At 35.5% G+C, this 23,499-nt stretch overlaps 1 protein-coding gene across 1 annotated transcript; it reads right to left on the minus strand.

Moving 5' to 3' along the window:
- Positions 1–377: 377 nt before the first annotated feature.
- Positions 378–22,804, minus strand: LOC132559671 (uncharacterized protein F13E9.13, mitochondrial-like). The gene is made up of 6 exons (XM_060224288.1): positions 22,729–22,804; positions 21,380–21,462; positions 14,457–14,643; positions 12,222–12,372; positions 4,909–5,036; positions 378–2,789 (listed from the first exon to the last, which is right to left on the minus strand). The coding sequence occupies exons 1-6, from the start codon at positions 22,802–22,804 to the stop codon at positions 2,587–2,589; spliced, it is 828 nt and encodes a 275-aa protein (XP_060080271.1). The 3' UTR covers positions 378–2,586.
- Between the last annotated feature and the right edge of the window lie 695 nt (positions 22,805–23,499).

The following is a 23,499-nucleotide window of genomic DNA, read 5'->3' on the forward strand; positions in this document are numbered from 1 at the left end:
TCTCAGTCAATGATGAGGCAAGGGATTTGAACCCAATTTCTTTGCCTAACAAGAACATCGACCAGAAATGATCTGTGATGAATTAAATGTCATCTTGTCTAAACTGTTTGTCTCTCGTTACTTGGGATTGACATCCATTACTTCACAGCTAACAATACTAGCTCCTTGGTCATTAATCAAAATATTTAGACTTGACAGCAGAAACTTTTAAAGGTATTAAAAGTCTTCCCTGTAGGCACTTCCATGGATCAGCGGAGTACTCGGCTCATCTCTTGCCGAGGTGTATTTAGCACTGGGGACACTGACAAGTTAGTAATTTCCCGATAGCCGAGGAAATCCTACCCGAGATAGATCAATACAAACGTCAAAATCGACAATCTCTTAAAGAATATTTATTTACTGTTACATTCTGATACATTTCGTCCAATTACTACACTTGTCTGTGGTGCAGACTGGGATGAGAGAAAGGAGGCAGTAAGTAAACTCTCCAGTTTTTCAGTTTGTCAATTCAATCTTCACAGAAATGTCCCGATATCAAAAGCATCATTCAGTAAATAACGAAAAAGAAATCAATACATTGTCTTATTTTGTTGAAACTTAGAAATGAACATTAAAACAATCCAAATAAAGGAAGGAAAGAGATACACAAAATGTACGTACACAGATCTATAAAAATACTGCTGTGTAGGAGGAGTGTAGGGTGTATTTCTACAGACAAAAGTCTAAAACATCGTAAATATGGTGTAAATGTTGAAAAAAAATTGGACCTCTAATAATTGTATACACTAAATAGCCAGTTGGTTAGAGAATGTATATTTGTAGACAATGATCCCAACTGGTAACCAGTGAGCTAAAAACGAAAGTATTATCTTTTCTTTACCATTTTTAATAGATAAATGGATATCACAATTAATCAGGACTAGACTTTATTTGGCACCACATGTGCCAGCAAAAATTTTTTAAAAATAAGCTAACACACCAAATTAACAAATTTTTTGCAATACTATTAAATTTTCATATATCATAGAGTCGAATAAATCAATAAAAAGTTTCCCAGCTGAGCTTCAACAACCATACCCCCAATCCTTCCCTTCTCTCGTGGTCAATATATTAAGTCAATATATACTTGGATCATTTGTTGTATAGTAGCTACAAACATTCAAATTAGTATCATCATATTAATAGTAATTTCATTTCTGATTATTAATTTTTAATCAGTCACGTTTTACCAAGCACATTTTTTGAAAACCATAGATCTGATTCAACGTTAACTTTGCATGACCATAGATGGCTTAGCAAAGTTCTGCTTTCAACTATTCTTTTTTTCAAATGGACATCAACTGATGAACATGTCTATATTTGTGTGAGACATTTTATTTTCAAAATTCAAGATGACTGCCGCAGGGAGAGGAAATTTGGTTGTTGTCCAATTTTGATGAAAATTAACATAGAGGTGTGGTCTAATACAAGGAACACAATCAGGTTTTTAATAACACAGCTGCCGAAAACTTTTAAATTTTTAAAATCTAATATTGTTTATGGTGTATGTCAAGGCTCTTCCAACACTTGTCTGTTGATATTCACTGTATGGGTTTATCAATTAATCTGCAGGAAGCATGACAGTATGTTGTGCATTTTGAAGTTGGGTGTCGCTCCTTTGTAAACTTCAAAGGAGCATATCAGTCTGTGATTGGACAGTTTTTTCTCCTAAAACCTTCTCTAAACCAATCAAATTACTTCATTTGTGCCTTCAGGTTTTCTAAGAAATGTTCCAGAAAGCTGAGAGTGAAAGTGAAATTAACCTCTGGTTAGTTGGTTGGTTTGTTGGTTTGTTGGTTGGTTGGTTGGTTGGTTGGCTGGCAAGTTTAACATCTGCTTTCATGAATGTTATCAGTGTTAAACAGATGAAAGGCAGGTGTCATATGTTAACCTTACCTCTGATGAAACATTGCCCTGTCTATTCCGTATGTAACCAGAGTTGGGCCAGCAGGGAATGTGTCAGGAGACCAAGTTTTGACATGTGCCAAGAGACAGTGCCTTGACATGTGTCAGAAGACTGTACCTTGATATGTTTAAGGGGAAATTGCCTTTACTGGTGTCAAGACAAAGTGCCTTGGCATGTGTCAGAAGAGAGTACCTTGATATGTTTAAGGGGAAATTGCCTTTACTGGTGTGAAGACAAAGTGCCTTGACATGTGTCAGAAGACAGTGTCTTGATATGTTTAAGGGGAAATTGCCTTTACTGGTGTGCCCTGACATGTGTCAGAAGACAGTGTCTTGACATAATTAGATTGGCAGATTGTGTCTTCTTATGTCTCAAAAGACTGTGCTGGAATGTGTACTTGAAAAGAAAGAAAATTCAACAATCAGATCCAGATTTGAACCAGAGATCATTCCCAACAATTGAGGCATCAGAAGATGACCTAGTCCAGCTATGCTACATTCCTCACTCCTTCAATGAAGTCTCCAATAGCTCAGACACATTGGAGCTTCAGAACCACCTTCTAAGAACAGATTTAGATAATGCAAAACACAAGTGATTTGATTAAAGTCAATTATCATGTAGAGCTTGGATGATATTGCCTTTTATCTATTGTCTGACTCCCGTAGCTTTACCACTTCCTCCATAAATGTGTGAACTCTCCAGGGGTCAATTTCATTCTGCCATTGTCCATCTTTTTTGAAATGTGATCCAACAATCAGGCCACTGGCAGAAGAGTACATGTGTAAATTGTCATTGGTAACTCCTGAGCCAATCAGAACAGGGATGTTTACCGCCTCTGCTACATCTGTAAAAATACAGCGTAGTTAGCCTCAGAATGTCAGTAACAAATGAAACAGATAAACCATATATCAGAAAGCAGATTCCCCCCCCCCCCCAAGTAGTCCTTTGTTTGACTCCAGGAAATGATAATTAACCCCAAAGGGACGCTGATATCAAATTTCAGTACCCTAGTAGTCATATCTGAAAATAATGTATGGATATATTTAAACACTTAAACAAAAATCTGAACAGTGTATTAAACACAGAAAATCCAAGTCCATAATTTTCTCTTTTTCAAAAATGTTTAAAACCATCTACAGTAAGGGATAGGTAACCCCTGAAAGACTGTGATACAGAATATCAGTACTTAAGTACTATTACAAAGAGATGTACTGATGCCTTTTAATACTTTTACCAAAACCTCAACACTTGAAAACTGCTGATGTGGTGAAAATATTTTATCTCCCTCTCTTCTTTGAAGATTCAAGCTAATAAACATTACATCCACCCATCTGAAAACAAACACACTTCGCGGCCAACAATACACTAATCTGTGTGATTGTCTCAGGAAGGGTAACCATATTTTTGGGATGTGAATATGTAAAATGAAGCATATTCTGACTGTAGATATAACTAGAGGCCCATAGGGTCTATATCACTCACCAGGTTTAGCTCCCTGAAATTGATCAATTTAAAATGAAGGAAAAGTATTTAAAACACTTGTATATTTTCCCTACTAGGTCCCTCTCCTTCTCCCCAAGGAAGTTAGATGCACTGTTTGTACAAAACTAAAATCTCTCACCCAAGGATCAAATCTGGGAAACAGATTCATTCCAACACAGGAAGTAGTTTTACCAATTTGTTCTATTTCCACTAACGAGTCATACTCCTTCCCCCATGAGCACCGAAACCACTGTTCATAGAAAAGTGATCCAATGTCTCATGACCAAATTGAGAAAACTGATTTTAAAGAATTTGCCTTATTTGGCCCCTAATTCCATCCGAAGGTTCTGAGACCAACCATTTGTACAAAATTTATTCCAAAATCATTCTTGCAGGAGGAGTAGGATTTTTAAGAATTTCCCCTTTTGGGCCCCATCTCTAAGCCCTGAGGGGCCAAGACCTCATGTTTATATCCTGAAACTGGCACTGCCATTGTCAGAATACACCAGCCATATATATTTTTGCTGTATTTGGCAGTGACAGAAAACAGCTGTATTTAAGCACATGCATAACTTCAACAGAATTATTGTCTGAAGTTACTCAAAAATCATGTTTAACAATAAAAATTACTATTGAAATAAGTGATTTTATATGTTGTTATGTACAAGTTTATTGACGAAAATTCATAAAGTCGCTGTCATATCCATTGAAGTTTGGAACTACTTTTCATCATGGAGCAATTATTTTGACGTATGTCATCAGGCAAAATTAAGTGTAATGTCAACGCAAGAGGCTCATCACTTTTGTCTTTCTTCACCCTAGCCAAAATACAGCTTATATTTTAAGACACTGACTGTGTATTCTCTATATATTCAGCATTCTTTTTATAGAAATAGTGATTTTAACCTTTGACATTAACAGCATTCAAAGCAAGCATTTTCTCTGCAGAATACATTGATAAAGTCTTAGTATAAAATTGTTTTCTATTCATAATAACAGTGATCTTCGCCTTTGATACCTGGACATGAAAGCAATCCTAATTTAGCACTTTCCTGGAGGAATAGATGAAGTTTAAATATAATTGGCTCATCCAAATAGGACATAAAAACAGATGGACAGACAGACGTACAGACAGATGTACAGACAGATGTACAGACAAGCTGATAACTATAGGGCACCTGCATCTACAATGTGAGGTCCTAATAAATGGCAATATCTCTGATAATAAGGTTTTAAGAGGTAATTATTTAGTGTACAACACCAAAGCCTCCAGAGTATACAACTTGTTCATTAGAATTATGGTAAGATAAAAGTATAAAAGCAGACATAGGACTCGTTAGATAAAAAGATCTCAAAGATGATGAAATATTGATATTTTAATTAATGTATAACATGAGAATAGTAAGCATTGGAATGAAGAAAATTTGTGAACAGGTTGCTTGCTCCAGTCCTAATCTATCTCAGATGTCATTATAGCTTACCTTTCATCTCCATGACATCAGCTTCCTGTCCAGTGGCTCCCCCTGTAATGATGACACCGTCGCTAAGGAAGAACTCTGCAGCCTTAGATGTCTCCTTGATACTCACATCTGAAGTAATTGCATGAGCACTGGAAAAAAAAATCTATTGTATTTATCTCAAAGCTAGCCTAAGATGAATACATATCTGATCGAGAGATGATTATCAAAGACGCTTTGATTTGTTCTTTCAAATTTTCATCAAACATCAGAGAAAAATGGAGGAGATGGTGTCTATATCTTATAAGGCATATCTCACAGAGACCACTCTCATTACTCAACAATATTAAGTCCCTTTATATCAAAATCAGAATCCAGAGCTTTGATTTTCATTCCAATCATGACTGGTTTTAATCATTAAAAACAACAGAGGTGGTTGATATCTTTATTTCTTTAAAGGCAGCTTGTATACAGCCCAGTGGCTAGACTGCTTCATCAACAATAGATATAATGATTAACATTATAACAAGGAACAGTTCATTAGCAATAAACCATTCTATATTAAATATCTAAAAAAGATTGTTTACCAAAATGCAGCCAGTTACATCTAAGGATGTGTTCAAGGAGTGTCTAAGGTTGTGTCTAAGGTTGTGACTGGGATTGTGACCTGGGCTGTTTCAGGGTTGTGACTGCGGTTGTGGCCTGGGTTGTGTCGGAGTTGTGACAGAGGTTGTTAGTTGAGCTGTGTCGGGGTTGTGACCTGGACTGTGTCTAGGGCTGTAACTGGGGTTGTGACCTGAGCTGTGTCTAAGGTTGTGACTGGAGTTGTGACTGGGTTTGTGACCGGAGCTGTGTCTAAGTTTGTGACTGGGGTTGTGACTGGGCTGTGTTGGGGTTGCAACTGGGGTTGTGACCTGGGCTGTGTCTAAGGTTGTTACTGGGATTGAGACCTGGGCTTTGTCTAAGGTTGTGACTAGGGTTGTGACTGGGCTGTGTCTAGGGTTGTTACTGGGGTTGAGACCTGGGCTTTGTCTAAGGTTGTGACTGGGGTAGTGACTGGGCTGTGTTGGGGTTGTGACTTTGGCTGTGACCTGGGCTGTGTCTGGGGTTGCGACTGGGGTTGTGACCTTAGCTGTGTCTAGGGCTGTGACTTGGGTTGTGACCTGGGTTGTGCCTAGGGTTGTTACTGGGGTTGTGACCTTGGCTGTGTCTGGGCTGTGACTTGGGTTGTGACCTGGACTGTGTCTGCAATGAGGCCAACTAGCCATCCCAATTGCATTGTTAAGCATTTCACAAGGTGGACATCAATTCATCAGCATTCCCCATCAAGTTTCAAGTCAAAGCAACTGATACCACTACAGAGGAAGTCTTAAATGTGATTTTCAAGGTGGCAGCTATCTTTGCTTTAAATTAACTCAAAAACACTCCTGCTGGAGACAATATCATGTTCATTCCTGGCAAGTTAACTAAACCTCTTTCTACATCCACCGATGATCCTTTAATCCAAGTCACCAGTTGATTTAAATATTCAAAATAAATAAATCAACAGACCATGTGTACAATATTTTAATTATTTTAAAAACCAAACCCATAGACATCATGACCACTGAAGTTTTAGGTATCTCTGTTCCAAAATCCTGGATGTGTCAGTGAGTAAATTTATGTCTAATTAATTGCTGTTAAGCAATGATATACCGGTATTCAGATTTGTTAGGTGTCATGTAAGGCTGCATGTTTGTGTAAACTCTCCCCAACAACAGATCATATCTACATTCTCACATTTGAAACATTTTTATTTTGGAATCCAAATTGTGTAAGATAGATGTCAGATGATTACTGTCACAGTTCCTGAATTTTTTTTATCAGTTACGTCATTTTTACACGCAGCAGCTCTTTAATTGCTATCTCAAACGAACAAACAAAACAGTCTGAATGGTTTCTTAAGAACCTTAATTTCTTTCTTCAAGAGATAATTAGTAAACATGTTCTAGAAAGGTAATCAACAAAAGCATGTTGTTATTGTCCCCATCCCTACGCCATCAAGATAACAGAATTATCACAGTTTTGTCAAACAGTTGGTGTGGTGTTGTGGTGATATAAGGTACAAATAAAGGCTATACTATAACAATGTCCTGCTAAGAAATCAATACCTTATTTCTGCTACTGAAAACTCCACTACATCTACACAAATCCCTGTGTTTGACATGTTCAATGTGGGACAAATTTGATATCCCTGAGTTAGGTTTTCTCAGTAGATATATCTCAGGGAGTATGAATAGACAGAGATTTTTGATATCCTAGAAGATATAGATTACTAGACCGATGTTGAGGAAGGGCCCTGCCTATAAACTATCGTAAGGTTTCATACACCAGCACACCATGACAAGTAACACTACATCGCCATGACCTTATAAGTATAATTTTTACCAAGTTAGGAATCCATTCTACCATCCATTTTTGAGAAAAATTCAAAAATATCTCAGCCAATCAGAAGACTCTTCGGCCATTTTGGATTTTCCAATCTGCATGAGAACAACAATATCTGTATGGGACTCCATAACGATCATTACATCAAGTTAGAAGTCAATTGCATCAGCCATTCTTGAGAAAAATGTCTCATCAGATACCACAGTGGCCATTTTGAATTTTAGATGAAAGAATTTTGAAATTTTATTTGACAGGAGAAGGGAGAGGCTTTTGAAATCTTCATGGACATGAATAAGAAGAAACTCATGTAATCTTAGTGAACATTGATAATTAGAGAATTTTAAAATCAAAGAGGACAATAATTAGTGGGAATTATGAAATCTTATTAGATATGGATAAATACAGAATTTTGAAAGTGGCTATGATATAGTAGAGAATTTTTGGACCTGTGATGAGTGAACATTGTAGATATATTGTTTCAAATTTAGATCAAATATGATAAATGAAAAAGATGCATTAGATGGTGACCTACATGACCATCAGTTCACATGACTGACCAATCACTAATGAAATGTAAACACTTAGAACTACTCCCATATCTCCCAGTGGTGATACTGTGATCTGTCTCCAGATCAGAGCCATGAGCCATTAGCCTTCCTCATCACACAACATCCCTAGTCTTTATCACCATAGCAACCAGCGCTAGGAAAGGAAGCCATGGAAATGATGCAATCACTCAAGTAATTATTCAAGAAAATCCCTCAAAGTTCTTCAGCGTGATTTCAGCACTGTATCAACAGAGCATCGAACTCTGATGACAAGACAATCCTCTTAGGGTAGGATCAAAGGACTTTGACCACAGAAAAAATGTCCCAATCTTTTACAGGATTCTGAAGAACAGCTTTAAAGCAGAATTAACAGAACAATAAAACCTAATTTATAAATCAATACAACATGATTTCAAAGGAAATGAACATGGTGTTGAAACATTTTATGAATAAGTCAGCAAGAATCAGTTCTATAACTAGTGATTATTTTTCAAGTATGGAATTAATTTCAACAGGAAAATTGTACCCAATCGTTCCCCAGATTAATTCAGTACCCTGCTGTCCCACTGATGGAAGTCTCTGCAGTACATGAACATCAATGTCCACACTGTGTGCTGATTTGAAAAGGTGACTAACCACAGTGGATTTATTTTTTTTCTTGTGTAGTTATAACTGTGGAATAATCATTACATTACAGCTATGTTTCAGGAATCTATTTTACCGGAAACATGGCTGACATTTCTACATCAACATGAATTTTCCAAAGTAAAACACCAAGAAGTGCCTCAGTTAAACTGGAAAAGTTGTATACAAAGTTGTCTGTCTGTCATAATGTTTTTTGTATTTGCCTTAGCAGCTTTATGAGTATAACAACCTAAAAATGGTGTTTAACAGTGGTAGTGATAGCATTGAACAACTGAAAAACAACATTCTTCATTTAAGTTTCTCAAAATTCCTGAAACAAAAGATCCCAGAGGGATCTTGGCACCCACCATTGTTTGATCTTTATTTGTTCTTTGAACAAATGGATCTTTTCCCATCTTTTCTCTTCTCTGTTTTTGCTCTTAATAATAAGAAATTTGAACATTTATCCTTTGCAGAAAAAGTAATCACTAGAACCAGGATGGCTGACTAATTCCCCCTCCCCGTGCTCCCCAATCAACAACAATCTTGGAGGGGTTGTCCCAACAAGATTCTTCCAAGAGGTCTTCATTTGGTCACTATGAAAACCAAATGGAAACAATTTCTTTTTTTTTTTCCAAAAATGATATTGTATTTGTTATCCCCTAAACCATTTTATACTTATTTTCAACATAATCAGATTATATCTTTATTTCAACCAATCAGGAGCCTTGAAAATGTTTCTAGGTAATGGTTTTGGAACACCTAATATGTCAAATTATAGGCCATAATTAGCTGTAGCATTTTATCAAGTTTAAGTGAAAAGTGAAACGGCACAAGCTTGAGAAGTATTGCTTGAGCACTTTATTAGATACACTTGAGACAATATTCGAAACAGAAAATCTACAAGTAGGGGCATAACTCTTACAAAGTTGTCAAAATTTCACGAAAAGCGAAAGGCCACAACTTTATATCATAAGGATGTAGTATGCCAAGTTTGAGGAAAGTTGCTTCAGCATTTTTTAAGATACACTTGACACAATATTCTGGACAGACAGTTGGAGGGTCAGAAGGTCAAACAGCCAGGCCGGGAGATTCCAATATACCCCTCCAACTTCATTGTAGGAGGGTATAATAATCTTTAGCTGCCAAATCCAAGATGGTCAGATGGAAGCCATTTTGTTTTTATTGATCAGTTCCAAAATCAAACAGGCACCAAGAGGAACCTACATATATTTAAGAGAGATCCATTCAGTACTTCTTAAGAAATAGCTGTAACAGCCTTTACTAAGCAAAACTCAAGATGGCCACTTGTCGGCCATTTCACTTTTCTGATTAGTCCCAAAATCAAACGGGCACAACTAGGGATCAAGTGGAATCTACATATGAAATTTGAGAGAGATCAATTGAGTACCTACTAAGAAATAGTGATAACAAAATTTACCAGGTGAAATCCAAGCTGGCCACCTGTCTACCCTTTTTGTTTTTATGATCAAGTCAAAATCAAACATGCACAACAAGATACAAAATGGAACCTACATATGAAATTTGAGAAAGATTTCTCAAGAATAGCAATAACAAACTTTCGAAGTCAAAATCCAAGATGGCCACTTGTTTGATCAGACCCAAAATCTAACGGACACAACTAGACAGCAAGGGGAACTTACATAAGTAATTTGAGAAAGATCCATCTAGTAGTTCTCAAGAAATAGCAATAACAAACTTGCAAAGTCAAGATCCAAAATGGCTGTCTGTTGGCGATTTCGTTCTTTTTTATCAGTTCCAAAATTTAATGGCCACAACTAAGGACCAAGGGGAACCTACATATGAAATATCTATTAAGTACTTCTCAAGAAATATTGTTTACTGATGGCTGGACCACAATTATCGGGTGACTTGAAAAATATTTTGATTGGGTCTATAGGGAAACAGAATTTTGCTGAGGATAAGAAAATAGTAATAGCCCATTGGGTTTGCATTTCTCACCTGGTTTTTGGTCGCTATTATTATTTTATCTACACTGATGAAGGACTTTCAGGTTGATTCCAAGTCCCCTCATTGTCCATTGGATATGCCCCTCAGTCCTGAGAGGGTGTCAGACCCATGATTTATTTGAAATTTTACAAAATTGTCTCGCACCAATGATGCTTTAAAGTCCCTTCATTCCTAAAGGAGAAAAATTTTTAAAAATATTCACTATTTGTCCTTGCCCCTTTGGTCTTAGGGGGTCTACACCCACCAATTACTGTGTTTTACGATAGATCCTGGATGGTTGTAACCTTTACCTTGATATGCATCGTGCTCTGGAAATCATCTCATGAATGTTTCCCAAAAGATGAAGGATTATTTATTTTAACACCTGTGATTACGGTTGGGAAAACTTCATTATTTCTGTAATTGTTCAGTAGAGAAAGAGTTTACTTCTGGTTACCCTCCAAAGGTGCTAAACCTTTGTTACAAAGTCCAATGATGCTTTACAACTTATTTACTTGACTGTATCATATAACAGGTAATTAATTGAAAGGAAGACATTGTATTGAAAGACAAGGTATCGTGTAAGATGGCCACTAGTGGAGGGGAGACAACTCTTACAATTGTACAACAAACATCAATTTGGATTTAACAAACAATAAACAGTGTGAAAATTCTCCAACAATTCAGAAATATTTTATCAATCTGATACCATGGAAGCAATCTTCAATTTCTGGTTAAATTATAAATGTAACAAATACCATTCACCACTGGTGTTCATACAGTTGAAGATGCTAGACAGATGCCATCTTGATGTGAGGTGTCTGAACTATACACAGAGCATCTGAATAACTTGAAAATCAATCTTTGAGTCAGAAACCACTATCTATAAAATATGTAATAATTTCCTTGTGTTTTGTTTACAGAAATTCCTCACTGATTTCAACCTCAGAACTAATTAAAATTAACATTTTTTATCACTTCCAGTATCTCATCAGATTGCTTGCCTTTGTCAGTGAACACCTGTATGTGGTAGTCCCTATATTATCTGTGATGTCAGTGAACACCTGTATGTGGTAGTCCCTATGTTATCTGTGATGTCAGTGAACACCTGTACGTGGTCAGTCCCTATATTATCTGTGATGTCAGTGAACACCTGTATGTGGTAGTCCCTATGTTATCTGTGATGTCAGTGAACACCTGTATGTGGTAGTCCCTATGTTATCTGTGATGTCAGTGAACACCTGTATGTGGTAGTCCCTATGTTATCTGTGATGTCAGTGAACACCTGTATGTGGTAGTCCCTATGTTATCTGTGATGTCAGTGAACACCTGTATGTGGTAGTCCCTATGTGGTAGTCCCTATGTTATCTGTGATGTCAGTGAACACCTGTATGTGGTAGTCCCTATGTTATCTGTGATGTCAGTGAACACCTGTATGTGGTAGTCCCTATGTTATCTGTGATGTCAGTGAACACCTGTATGTGGTAGTCCCTATGTTATCTGTGATGTCAGTGAACACCTCTTTGTTGTTGTCCCTATGTTATATGTGATGTCAGTGAACACCTGTATGTGGTAGTCCATATGTTATCTGTGATGTCAGTGGTCCCTGTGTTATCTGTGATGTCAGTGAACACCCTATGTGGTGTAGTGAACACCTGTATGTGGCAGTCCCTATGATGTCAGTTTTGTGGTAGTCCCTATGTTATCTGTGATGTCAGTGAACACCTGTACGTGGTCAGTCCCTATTTATCTTATCAGATCCCTTACCTATGTTTTTTTTTTATGTCTGTGAACACCCGTATGTCTTCAGCCCCTATGTGCCTCCGGTATCGAAGCAGATCTCCAGCGCAAGCATTCATTACTCCCTCATCAGCAACATGAGAAAACACAAAGCCCTCAGCTCTAATAAAGTCCAGCCCTGCATTACAAATCAGTTTCATTTTAAATTGTGACAAACCTTATTGTCAGTTTAAGATAATATTAACATACAAAATTATATCATAACAATATACAATATGCTTGGTATATTCATAAGAGAATCATCTTTAAGGTGACTAGGTCACATTAATACTACATACATTGGTAAAGTCACCAGGTCACAGCAATATAACACATTGTTAAGGTCACTCAGTCACATTAACATAACATATTGTTAGGGTCATCAGGTCAAAGCAATATAACGCACATCTTAAAGTCACCAGGTCACAGTAATTTAATATGTATTGTTAAGGTCACCAGGTCACAGTAATTGAATATGTATTGTTAAGGTCACAGTAATTGAATATGTATTGTTAAGGTCACCAGGTCAGTAGTAAAGTGTACATTGTTAAGGTCACCAGGTCACAGTAGTAAAACATACACTAAGGTCACAAGGTCACAGTAGTAAAATATACACTAAGGTCACCAGGTCACAGTTGTAAAACATACATTGTTAAGGTCACAAGGTCACAGTAGTAAAACATACACTAAGGTCACACAGGTAACACATATATTGTTAAGGTAAAACATACTTTTTATGGTCACCAGGTCACAGTTGTAAAACATACATTGTTAAGGTCACCAGATCACAGTAGTAAAACATACACTAAGGTCACAAGGTCACAGTAGTAAAACATACATTGTTAAAGGCACAAGGTCACAGTAGTAAAACATACACTATTAAGGTCACAAGGTCACGGTTATGAGGACTAACTGATAAGTATTGAAGAAGTTAAGCAAGGATGTCTTTTTCAGCTCTACTATTCCCTGACATCTTAAGGCTGTGTACCAGAAGATTGGTGTCATTTGGTCAGTTTATGTCGTAGAGGTTGCACTCTAAAGTAAACAAGGCAAGTGACTTTTGCAAATGGACAAAATTGCTGAAAAAGCAGTGACTCAATATTTGCATACGAAAGGGCTAGCACCTATGGATATTCATACTGATATGGTAGCAACACTAGGGAATGATGCCCCTTCATATGCTACAGTGAAAAGTTGGGTGATGTAATTTAAGTGTGGCAGGCAGAGCCTTGGGGATAATACATGTCCTGGAAGGCCTGTCACTGTTGCAATCCCAGGAATGGTCAATAAATTCCATGACATTATCATGGCTGACAGGCGAGATACAGAAAAAAATAAAGCCAGTACAGTTGGGATTTCACTGGAAAGAGTACATTCTATTCCTATGGAAGATCTTGCACTGAGAGAGCTCTCAGCCCGTTGGGTACCCAGACTTCTGACAGTTGATCAGAAGCACACCAGACTTTTTTGTGTGCTAATCTGAACATTTTAGAGGCAGATCCTGCTAACTTTCAGCTTAGATTTGTGACTATGGATGAAACATGGGGCCATCATTTCACCACAGAGGTCAAACAACACTTTAAACAATGGAAGCACCATGGTTCATCCCTGCCAAAGAAGGCAATGACTATTCAGCTGGAAAGGTCATGACCTCAATTTTCTGGGATGCTGATGGTATTATGATGGTAGTTTATCTGCAAAAGGGACAAACAATCAATGACACATATTATGCACCATTTCTTAGGCAGTTGAGAGAAAATATCAAGCTCAAGCACCACAGAAAACTCAGTAAAGATGTGTTGTTCCACCAGGACAATACCCCTGTTCACATATCTGTCATTGCCATGGGTGCCATGAACTATTGTATCAATTGAGCATCCACCTTATTTGCCTGATCACCCTCCATCAGACTTTCATCTGTTTCCAAGACTGAAAAAGGCCATTTTCCGTACTCATTTTTAGCCAGATGATGACGTCGTACATGCAGTGGAGGACTTTGTGAGCAGTCAAGAAAAGGACTTCTTTAAAAGTGGCATTTAGGCCCTTAAACATTGTCGGCGAAAGTGTATAGATACTGAAGGGTATTACACTGAAATACAACATATCCGCCAAAAGACAAACTTTTAAATATGAGGCTCAAAACTTGTCAATCAGACCTCATATACAACTTACAATGTAAAGGTCACCAGGTCACAGTAGGTAAGTATAAGTAACTTCCCTCACCTGCAGCCTTAGCCACCCCAAGGGCTTGCTTGTTTGCTCCTGCCAGAACCTGGACACCAACTGGTTTCACCCCCATAACTGACTTGACCGCTGCACAGATGACCGCCATACTGGCACTAATCTCATGGCCAACTGCTGCACTGTGTTGATATGGTACATCATTCATGTTCTCAACAATAACACCATCCTGTTAATAAAAAGTCAATAACCAATACTGAATGCCTGTGATTTCAATGACACCTGTCTCATTCACAACTCACACATGTTAACTAATAGTTAATGTCTGACTTTAAAGACACCTGTTTTACCGTAAATTTTCAAAAAGCACAAGTATGAGCTAGTGGTGATTACCTGTTACTCTAGAGACAAATATCTCACTCACAGCTCTCATCCTTATACTAGTCAGGAATCCTTTGGTTTTTTTTTTTTTTTTTTTTTGCTTTTTAATGTATTGAGGAACATAATTAAGTAAACTGATAAAAAATTTAGTGAAGAAACAACAATGCAAACAAACTAAGGTGGCTTTACTTTACCATACTCTACACTGGGATATCAAAAGTCAACAATAGTGGTCACAATATCGTAAAAAAGTGTGCGGCTTACATATGGACCAAATTGTAAAAAAATTGCTAAGAACTGGCCCAGCAGTTTATATATTGATGCAGCTTATAACCCAGAAAATATGGTACTAAGCTTTAAAATCTATCCATAGGTCCTCCATATACAATGTGTATTTGTTAAACGTTATACATTCTGAAATAATAAATTATATATTTATAAATATGGATACTATAGAAAGCATCATTGTTTATATCTAATGGGGACTTTACTTACTTACTGATGATTACCAGGTCCAGCAGATTAAACCTTATTGTCTTTACTCACATATTAAGGTCTTTTCCTGAAATTGTTTAAGTGGCTGAGGGGAGATAACTCAATAACAGAACTTTAAGCTGAATAAATGCCAACTTTAAAGTGATCAGATGAAGATGATTTGTCAGATAAATTACCAATTGATCTGGCAGTTTCTCAAAACAAAGTATTTTGTATTCTTACTTATGCAAATTTTTTTTGTCCGATAAAACTGAGTAAATAGAATCATCATACAAATGCATCAGTCATTATCTTGATTGAGATCAACATAGATTTATGTTACTATTTTTCATCTGTACACATTTTCTTTTTTTCATATTTCCTGAGGTACCCAATATTTTGCCATTAAGATTAACTCTTATAGTTTGTCATGAAGTTTAATTCTGGTAGTTTGTCATTAACTTTAATTCTGTAGTTTGTCATTAACTTTAAATCTGGTATTTCTGAAAGAAAATTGTTCGATAAGAGTCCTTATTGATAGCTGAATTGTTGACCTGAGATTGGGTGAAAAACAAATCTTTGTTAGAAATTCAGTTTCAAAAAGGTCAAATTTAATCACATAAAAATGAAATAATGAGCTGGGAGCTCATAGACTACCTTACTCATCATGCTTTTTTCAGGTCCATATACTACTAAACTCATCATGTTTGTATTAGGACCACAGACTGTATAAGTCATCATATTGTTTTTATTAGGTTAATACACTAACCAACTTGTTATGTTTTTGTAAGGTCCATGGACTAACTGAAATATTAGCGTTTTGTTTCACATATGGTAGGTGTACATATAATTATACAGATAATGTAAAAAAATATTCTCAAATAACAAAATATACAAGTACAGAATGTTGTACTAAGGTACCAGAGAGATAGAGAACACACCACAGTCTTAATATTATACCATAAATAGATATACTTATTTTCAATATGATAGGTATATAAATGTCCTATAGATATACTTATTTTCAATATGATAGGTATATAAATGTCCTATAGATATACTTATTTTCAATATGATAGGTATATAAATGTCCTATAGATATACTTATTTTCATTATGATAGGTATATAAATGTCCTATAGATATACTTATTTTCAATATGATAGGTATATAAATGTCCTATAGATATACTTATTTTCAATATGATAGGTATATAAATGTCCTATAGATATACTTATTTTCAATATGATAGGTATATAAATGTCCTATAGATATACTTATTTTCAGTATGATAGGTATATAAATGTCCTATAGATATACTTATTTTCAATATGATAGGTATATAAATGTCCTATAGATATACTTATTTTCAGTATGATAGGTATATAAATGTCCTATAGATATACTTATTTTCAGTATGATAGGTATATAAATGTCCTATAGATATACTTATTTTCAGTATGATAGGTATATAAATGTCCTATAGATATACTTATTTTCAATATGATAGGTATATAAATGTCCTACAGATATACTTATTTTCAGTATGATAGGTATATAAATGTCCTATAGATATACTTATTTTCAGTATGATAGGTATATAAATGTCCTATAGATATACTTATTTTCAATATGATAGGTATATAAATGTCCTATAGATATACTTATTTTCAATATGATAGGTATATAAATGTCCTATAGATATACTTTTCTATTGTATTATATTTTGGTATTAATTTACACAGAAATGTTATAAAAAAGTATCATCCTTTATTAGAATGACATAATAAAACAGACCAATTAATTCTATACCTGTCATTGTCTTTATAATTTGTTAAAATAATCAATTTTGACAATAAAAAACTAATCAAACAATTATATATTTACAGTAGAGCTAAGTGGATAGTCATTTCATATTGAATAAGTGTGAATTGCATGTATAAACAATGGGTCTGGTGGCTGGGGTGACTGTTAAATGTTCTGAAGGTGTCAGTGACAGGTACCTTCTCCTACACCCCTACCCAAGCCAAGGGACTCAGGGCGATAGGACAGTCACCTAAACTGTAATCTAGTGGTTATCATCTGTCAATCAGTCAGGAACAAAGGGGCGTGTCTCTCAGGTGGACAGTGGTCAAGGATGTACCTGATCAACTCAAGTGCTCATCTGTCAAGCTTGATTACCTAAATGATACCTTGCCTATACAGTATATAAGTCCAGCAGTATATCACATTGTCTGTATACTCTACCCATGTAACAACCTGGTTTCCTTGTAACACATACTACATCTGTAGGTATACTGACCACTATAGAGCCAACATCATGTTATATCATAATTCTGCTTACTACAGTACCTGTAACAGCTACTATGACTACAGCGGGGTCGGAGGTTACTGGGGAGAGGTCAGTGAGACTGTGGAGGTCATCACCACAAATAATGACAAAGGAGATATATCACAAGGACCAATTCACATAGAAATACCAAAACTGGAAGAGGGAGTCAAAATCAGCCCTGAATTCAAGGAGAGGGTCAGTCCCACCAGGGTTGGTGGTCAGTCTGCATCCCGAGTGTATGACCCCCTACCCTGTGGCCAGCGTCAGTGCCAGTTCATACAAGAAAACATAGAAAACATACTACCTGAAACCCATGTGATGGAGGACCTCCCAAACAGTCCACGCACCTACCGATGTCTCACGCTCAAAAACAAGACAGGCAAAGAGAAAATGTAAGTTACACTGAATTTTCCTTATGAACATCTTTTTCTGCTATTATGTAGTAAAATTAATTCATTATGGAGAAATTGACTAAAAATAGTATCGTGTTAAATTAAAAATATTTTATATGCTTTTGTCTGTCATAATTGTTTCCTAAAGTAAACAAGACCATCCAACTTCTGTGAACCTGATAATCCATTTAAACTTGAATTACCTCCCCTCCACTATTAGCTGTGAACTTTACACAATATGTTATATTCAGCAATGGACTGTGTAATGCTAGTGATATTTCCGGAAAATAATATCAAAAATCATTTTTAACCAAAAAAATGTATCAGGTCCCAGTTTAATGAATCTTCCATAACTTGAGGGTATTTTCCATAACATAAAATTACAAATAGGACAGCATTACATAAGTTCCTGAAGATTTTCCTTAACTTAATAATGCTTTCTATGGTAGTTTAGATTTCCTTAAATTAAGTAAGAATCATAAAACTGGGTCCAGAAGTTGTGTCGCAATGGTTATGTGTCATAATAGTTACGCATCATGTTGTGTCAAAGTGGTCATGTGTCATTGTGTCACAATGGTGAGGTGTCATGTTGTTTCACACTGGCTTTATGTGTCATGACCTGTAACAGTGGTGATGTGTCATGTGTAAAAAATGGTTTTGTGACATGTTGTGTCACAGTGGTTGTGTCATGTTGTGTCAAAGTGGCCAGAAATTATGTCACAATGGTTATGCATCATAGTAGTTATGTGTCATGATGTGTCACAGTGGTAATTTGACATGTTGTGTCACTGGTTTTATGTGTAAAGTTGTTTCACATTGGCTTAATGTGTCATGTTGTGTAACAATGGTGATGTGTCATATTGTGTCACAATGGTGATGTGTCATATTGTGTCACAATGGTTATGTGTCGTGGTGTCACAGTGGTTATGTGTCATGTTGTGCCACTGGTTTTATGTATCATGTTGTTTTCACAGTGGTGATGTGTCATGTTGTGTAACAATGGTGATGTGTCATGTTGTGTAACAATGGTGATGTGCCATGATGTGTCAAAGTGGTCATGTGTCATATTGTGTCACTATGGTTAGGTGTCATTTTGTTTCACACTTGCTTAATGTGTCATGTTGTGTCACTATGGTTATGTGTCATGGTGTGTCACAACGGTTATGTGTCATGGTGTGTCACAGTGGTCATGTGTCATGTTGTGTCACACTAGCTATATGTTGTTATGTTTCACTTTGGTTAGGTCTTGATGTGTCACACTAGTTATGTGTCATAATTTGCCGCACTAGCTACCTGTCTATGTTTTACAATGGTTACATGTAATGGTGGAGAGTTTTATGTAAATTCTTTCCCAATAAATTATCAAAGCCTCTTGATATTTGCTATCTATCTTTGCCTCGTGCAGTTTCGTCTGTATTTTGGTATTAAGATAAGCAAGATTTTCCATTGTCACTTTGATCAACCATTAACAGTTAATCTTATTGTCAAATCTTGCCAACCTTTTCCATTAAGGAGGATTGTATTATGTCAATTTTAGACATCATTTTCAGTAAATCTTCTTAAAATACAAAATCCAGTTTATGTAACAGAAAGAATGGTCTAAGATATGTTTTATGGTAATAAAATGAGGTCTATAATAGGTTCTTTTTCCTTGAGGCTGTAAGTTTGTAAAAAATATACAATATCTAATTTTTTTTTAAATTACCATTATAGAAATAAGAGAGCAATGTTATGTGTATGAAAAAAACAAACAAAAAAGACAAACAAAAAAAGAAAACACATTCTTGCCAAGCTCCCTAAGAAAAATTGGATACAGTTCTGTGGTGCTGTAATCTGAGGCTTTTCCAACTGAGCCAAAGTAGTATACCCTCTCAGCTAAGTGAAAGAGACTTTCTTTTTCAAAACTTCAAAAAGCTGTCATCATCAGCTCACCACAAAAATACAACTAGATGATCCTGGTAATTTCATCTTTTTTCTTTCTTTCTTTTGTTTTCTTTTTAGTGATTTTAAATTTTCCAAATGAATCATAACTATGTTTCTCTCCATTACAACCATAGAATCTTCTTGGGTGTAAAAATTAATGAACACAGAACACATTCCTGCACACTGCAGCACACCAAAAGGAATCTGACTAGACTTATGGTTTGATAAATAAAACAAATTGAACTAAAGTGAGCGAAGAAACATTTGCAGCTATCTGACATTGATTAAACTTTATTCAGTTTTCTTTTCAATGCCCTGAATTTTGAAAATATTACACAAGTAATGAAAAAATAGTACATTGGGTAATAATGATGGACATTTTTCACACAATATGCCTACACAATAATGCATACATAAACAACATATACAGAAAAAAATGTTGCATCATAAATGGAGATAATAATATAGAATAGAATTTTTTTGCTGCCCCAACTTGTTTTGTAATTGTTGTAAAAAAAGTAAGTTTGTAGTGTGAAAATAAAGACAGGAGAGGTAACGGTTCTTCAATGACTTGTGTCTTGTTACAGTAACGAAGCCATCATCACCCTTTCTCTGGATGAACTCATTTCAATCCTCTACATACATGGCTTCCAGTTAGACTTGTAATAATATCAATGCATTAATATTGCTGATTACTTACTTCATTTGCTATAAAAAAAAATGTAGAGAAGTCCTAGGGCAGTATTGTGACGTTGCCTCCAGTGACTTACTGCAGTCTGACAGATTAAAGTTTAACAATAAAAAAATCTCTATTTGTCATATTTTGATGGTGCTTTCACCAACTTTGTCATCTGATATAATACCTAGGGTGTGGACAGGTATACAAACAGGTTATCAAACCTGTAATTAATGTCACAGGTAAGGTGGCAGGAACTTTTGTCTGTATACAACCTTAAGTCTCACCCATTGTGTAATAATGTCAGGGTTAGAATTAAAAGGAAGTGATTGACAGTTTTGATTTACCTTATATGCCATTGTTTGATGAAAAAATGAAACAGTGTTGTATAATAACAGTGTAGTATTGTATGATAAAATGGACTCACCACAAATATAATGCTTCCGCTTTGCTAACAAATTTGATAGATCATAATTTTTTAAAGAAATCTTTGTTGAATGTTGTTTAAATCTTGGAATATAACGTGAAAGTATTCTATTTTTTGCTTCACTTAACCAGTATCAAACCCAGGTACACATACATCAAATAAAATTCTAATAGACAAGGTTTACATTAAAAATCAAACTGAAATGTAATATATTAAGTTATACATTATTACATCAGATGAAAGTGGCTCATTGTGTACCACTTTATACACTAGATTACGTTACATCAAATCTGACATCTATACATCACTGAAAAAATAAATCCATCATACAGAATCTCTTAACTACTCAGTAATAGCTCACAAGTTCCAAATCTTTATATAGCTGAGCTTCATAACACGCTGCTTTCTGTATCTCTCCAACAGTGAGGGTATGTCTAGGGCATCCTAAATGTGGAAAAAAACAAAAGAGATATTACAAAAGTTACCTACCTTTACCTTTGTACTCTACAATTGTCTACTATTGAAAACATGGGTCTCCAGAAAACCAGCAAAAATATAGAATTAATTGTAAAGAATGAGTGATGTTAAAAAATGTTTATCACTTCATTACAAAGATTGAAAGAAAACAGGCAAAGCATCATGTTTTGTATTGTAGAATTGATAGTTTATTTCAGAATCATCGCTGTATAGCTGGGATGATTGAATATATATGACAGACTTAGTACTGCTATTCCAACAAGTAATGCTACATATATTGATTGTTTGCAGCAGGCGCCAAAACACATCACCTGCTCAGACATATCACCTAACACAACATATTCATAAATATTCAAGATATATTGATTTTTACCTATACTGCGAACAATGGCCAATCATTCTTACAGGTGCATACAACTTAATTATAATACATGGCTTATTACTTATGTAGATAATCAAATTTATGCATGTTTGTCATTCACATATGCAAATAGCTATAGGTTTCATTTGCATGTTATATATAGAAATAAACAATTGACTTTAGAAAGCTTCATCAACCAATCAGAACTTTGGAATAGGAGGCTTGCAAAACATCATGCCGCAATTGTGTGCATAGGAGTATGTTTCATACATTTTAATGACATACTCAAGGATTACAATACTTTAAAGTGAGAAATTATAAACTGAAGTTAACATTCAACAGATATCAAGGTAAGTTAATTGTTATCTAATTTGTGTACTTGGTAAATTGGAATGTTTTTGTTTTTATCTTGGATCTCCTCGGTCAAATCAGACATGCACATGTTTCTTTTTTTTTCAGGTTACAAAAACAAAATCATTAAATTAGTAAACATTCCATCTTTCACGCTCTTTCCAAACACATAAAACTTTATATTTCACATGACAAGCTCAATTAATACTGATGAAGCTCGTGAATAAGCATACGTGTAACATATATTTTCCTGTATTTATAAATAGATCAAGGACCAGTTACCGATGTATTGATTTATGTGAACTATGTCAGAATTATCATGTTCTGTCACGTAGAATTCAGTGGCTGAAAAATAATGCTAGTAAAGGGGGGGGGCGTGTCTTTAATGTCTACTTTCACATTGCTCTTTATACAACACCAGGATGACACGAGGTTGTCAAAAAGCTATTATTCAAGTATGAAGTATGTGAATCGACCTTGATATCACTTGCATAGTCTGAAATAAGTATATAAAACGAGACCTGGCAACGCTTTCAGGTGTATCATCCCCAAAACAACATTGAATTGTCGTCTGAACAATACTGTGAAATGTTCCATGCTACCGACCGGAAGCAACATACTAGTTCCTGTGAAAGAGGCGGTCCCGAAAACAAACCAATCGAAATTGAGAATAGAAATAGCGAGGGCAATAGGGCAACTGCTTTGCGCATGCCCGTTTACTTTGTTTTTATGATGTTTACAACATTAAAATTGTAATTTTCTTTTTAATTTTTATACCGAAAATAATTTTCATCGGTCTCATTCAGAAGTTTATTGCCTTATCTTTCAGATGATATGCGACAATAGGTACAATATTCTACTGATATATTGTTATATCACGTTTTCTATACGAACCCCTCTCCGCGTTTCTGTTTTTGATATCCACGTGTGCGTTACAAATTGTAAACAAATATTGAAAAATTATTATTTTTACATTTTATGCTATTACTTGCTTCTGGGTATCAGTTAGTGTTACAGTCATGACTCTTAAACGTTTTTAAAGCTAAATTATTGTTTAAAAAATCGTTTTTTCGCGCCTCGCGTATTTTTTCCCAATGTTTAATCGGAAGTTAAAATTTTGGTCATCTTTTTTTGGAAGTAAATAATTTTTTCCTCTTCATATATGAATATATTAAAAACATGATTAGCGAGAACTATGAAAACTTCGCCTCAATAATTAAAATAATTATAAAAAATCATTGTTCACTGCCCTTTGGCGGGTTGGCGCGCGGGTAGGGGGCATCTCGAGATTA

This window comes from Ylistrum balloti, unplaced genomic scaffold (assembly GCF_031769215.1).
Source record: "Ylistrum balloti isolate Yb309-2 unplaced genomic scaffold, AGI_CSIRO_Ybal_v1 Utg370948, whole genome shotgun sequence".
NCBI lineage: Eukaryota > Metazoa > Mollusca > Bivalvia > Pectinida > Pectinidae > Ylistrum > Ylistrum balloti.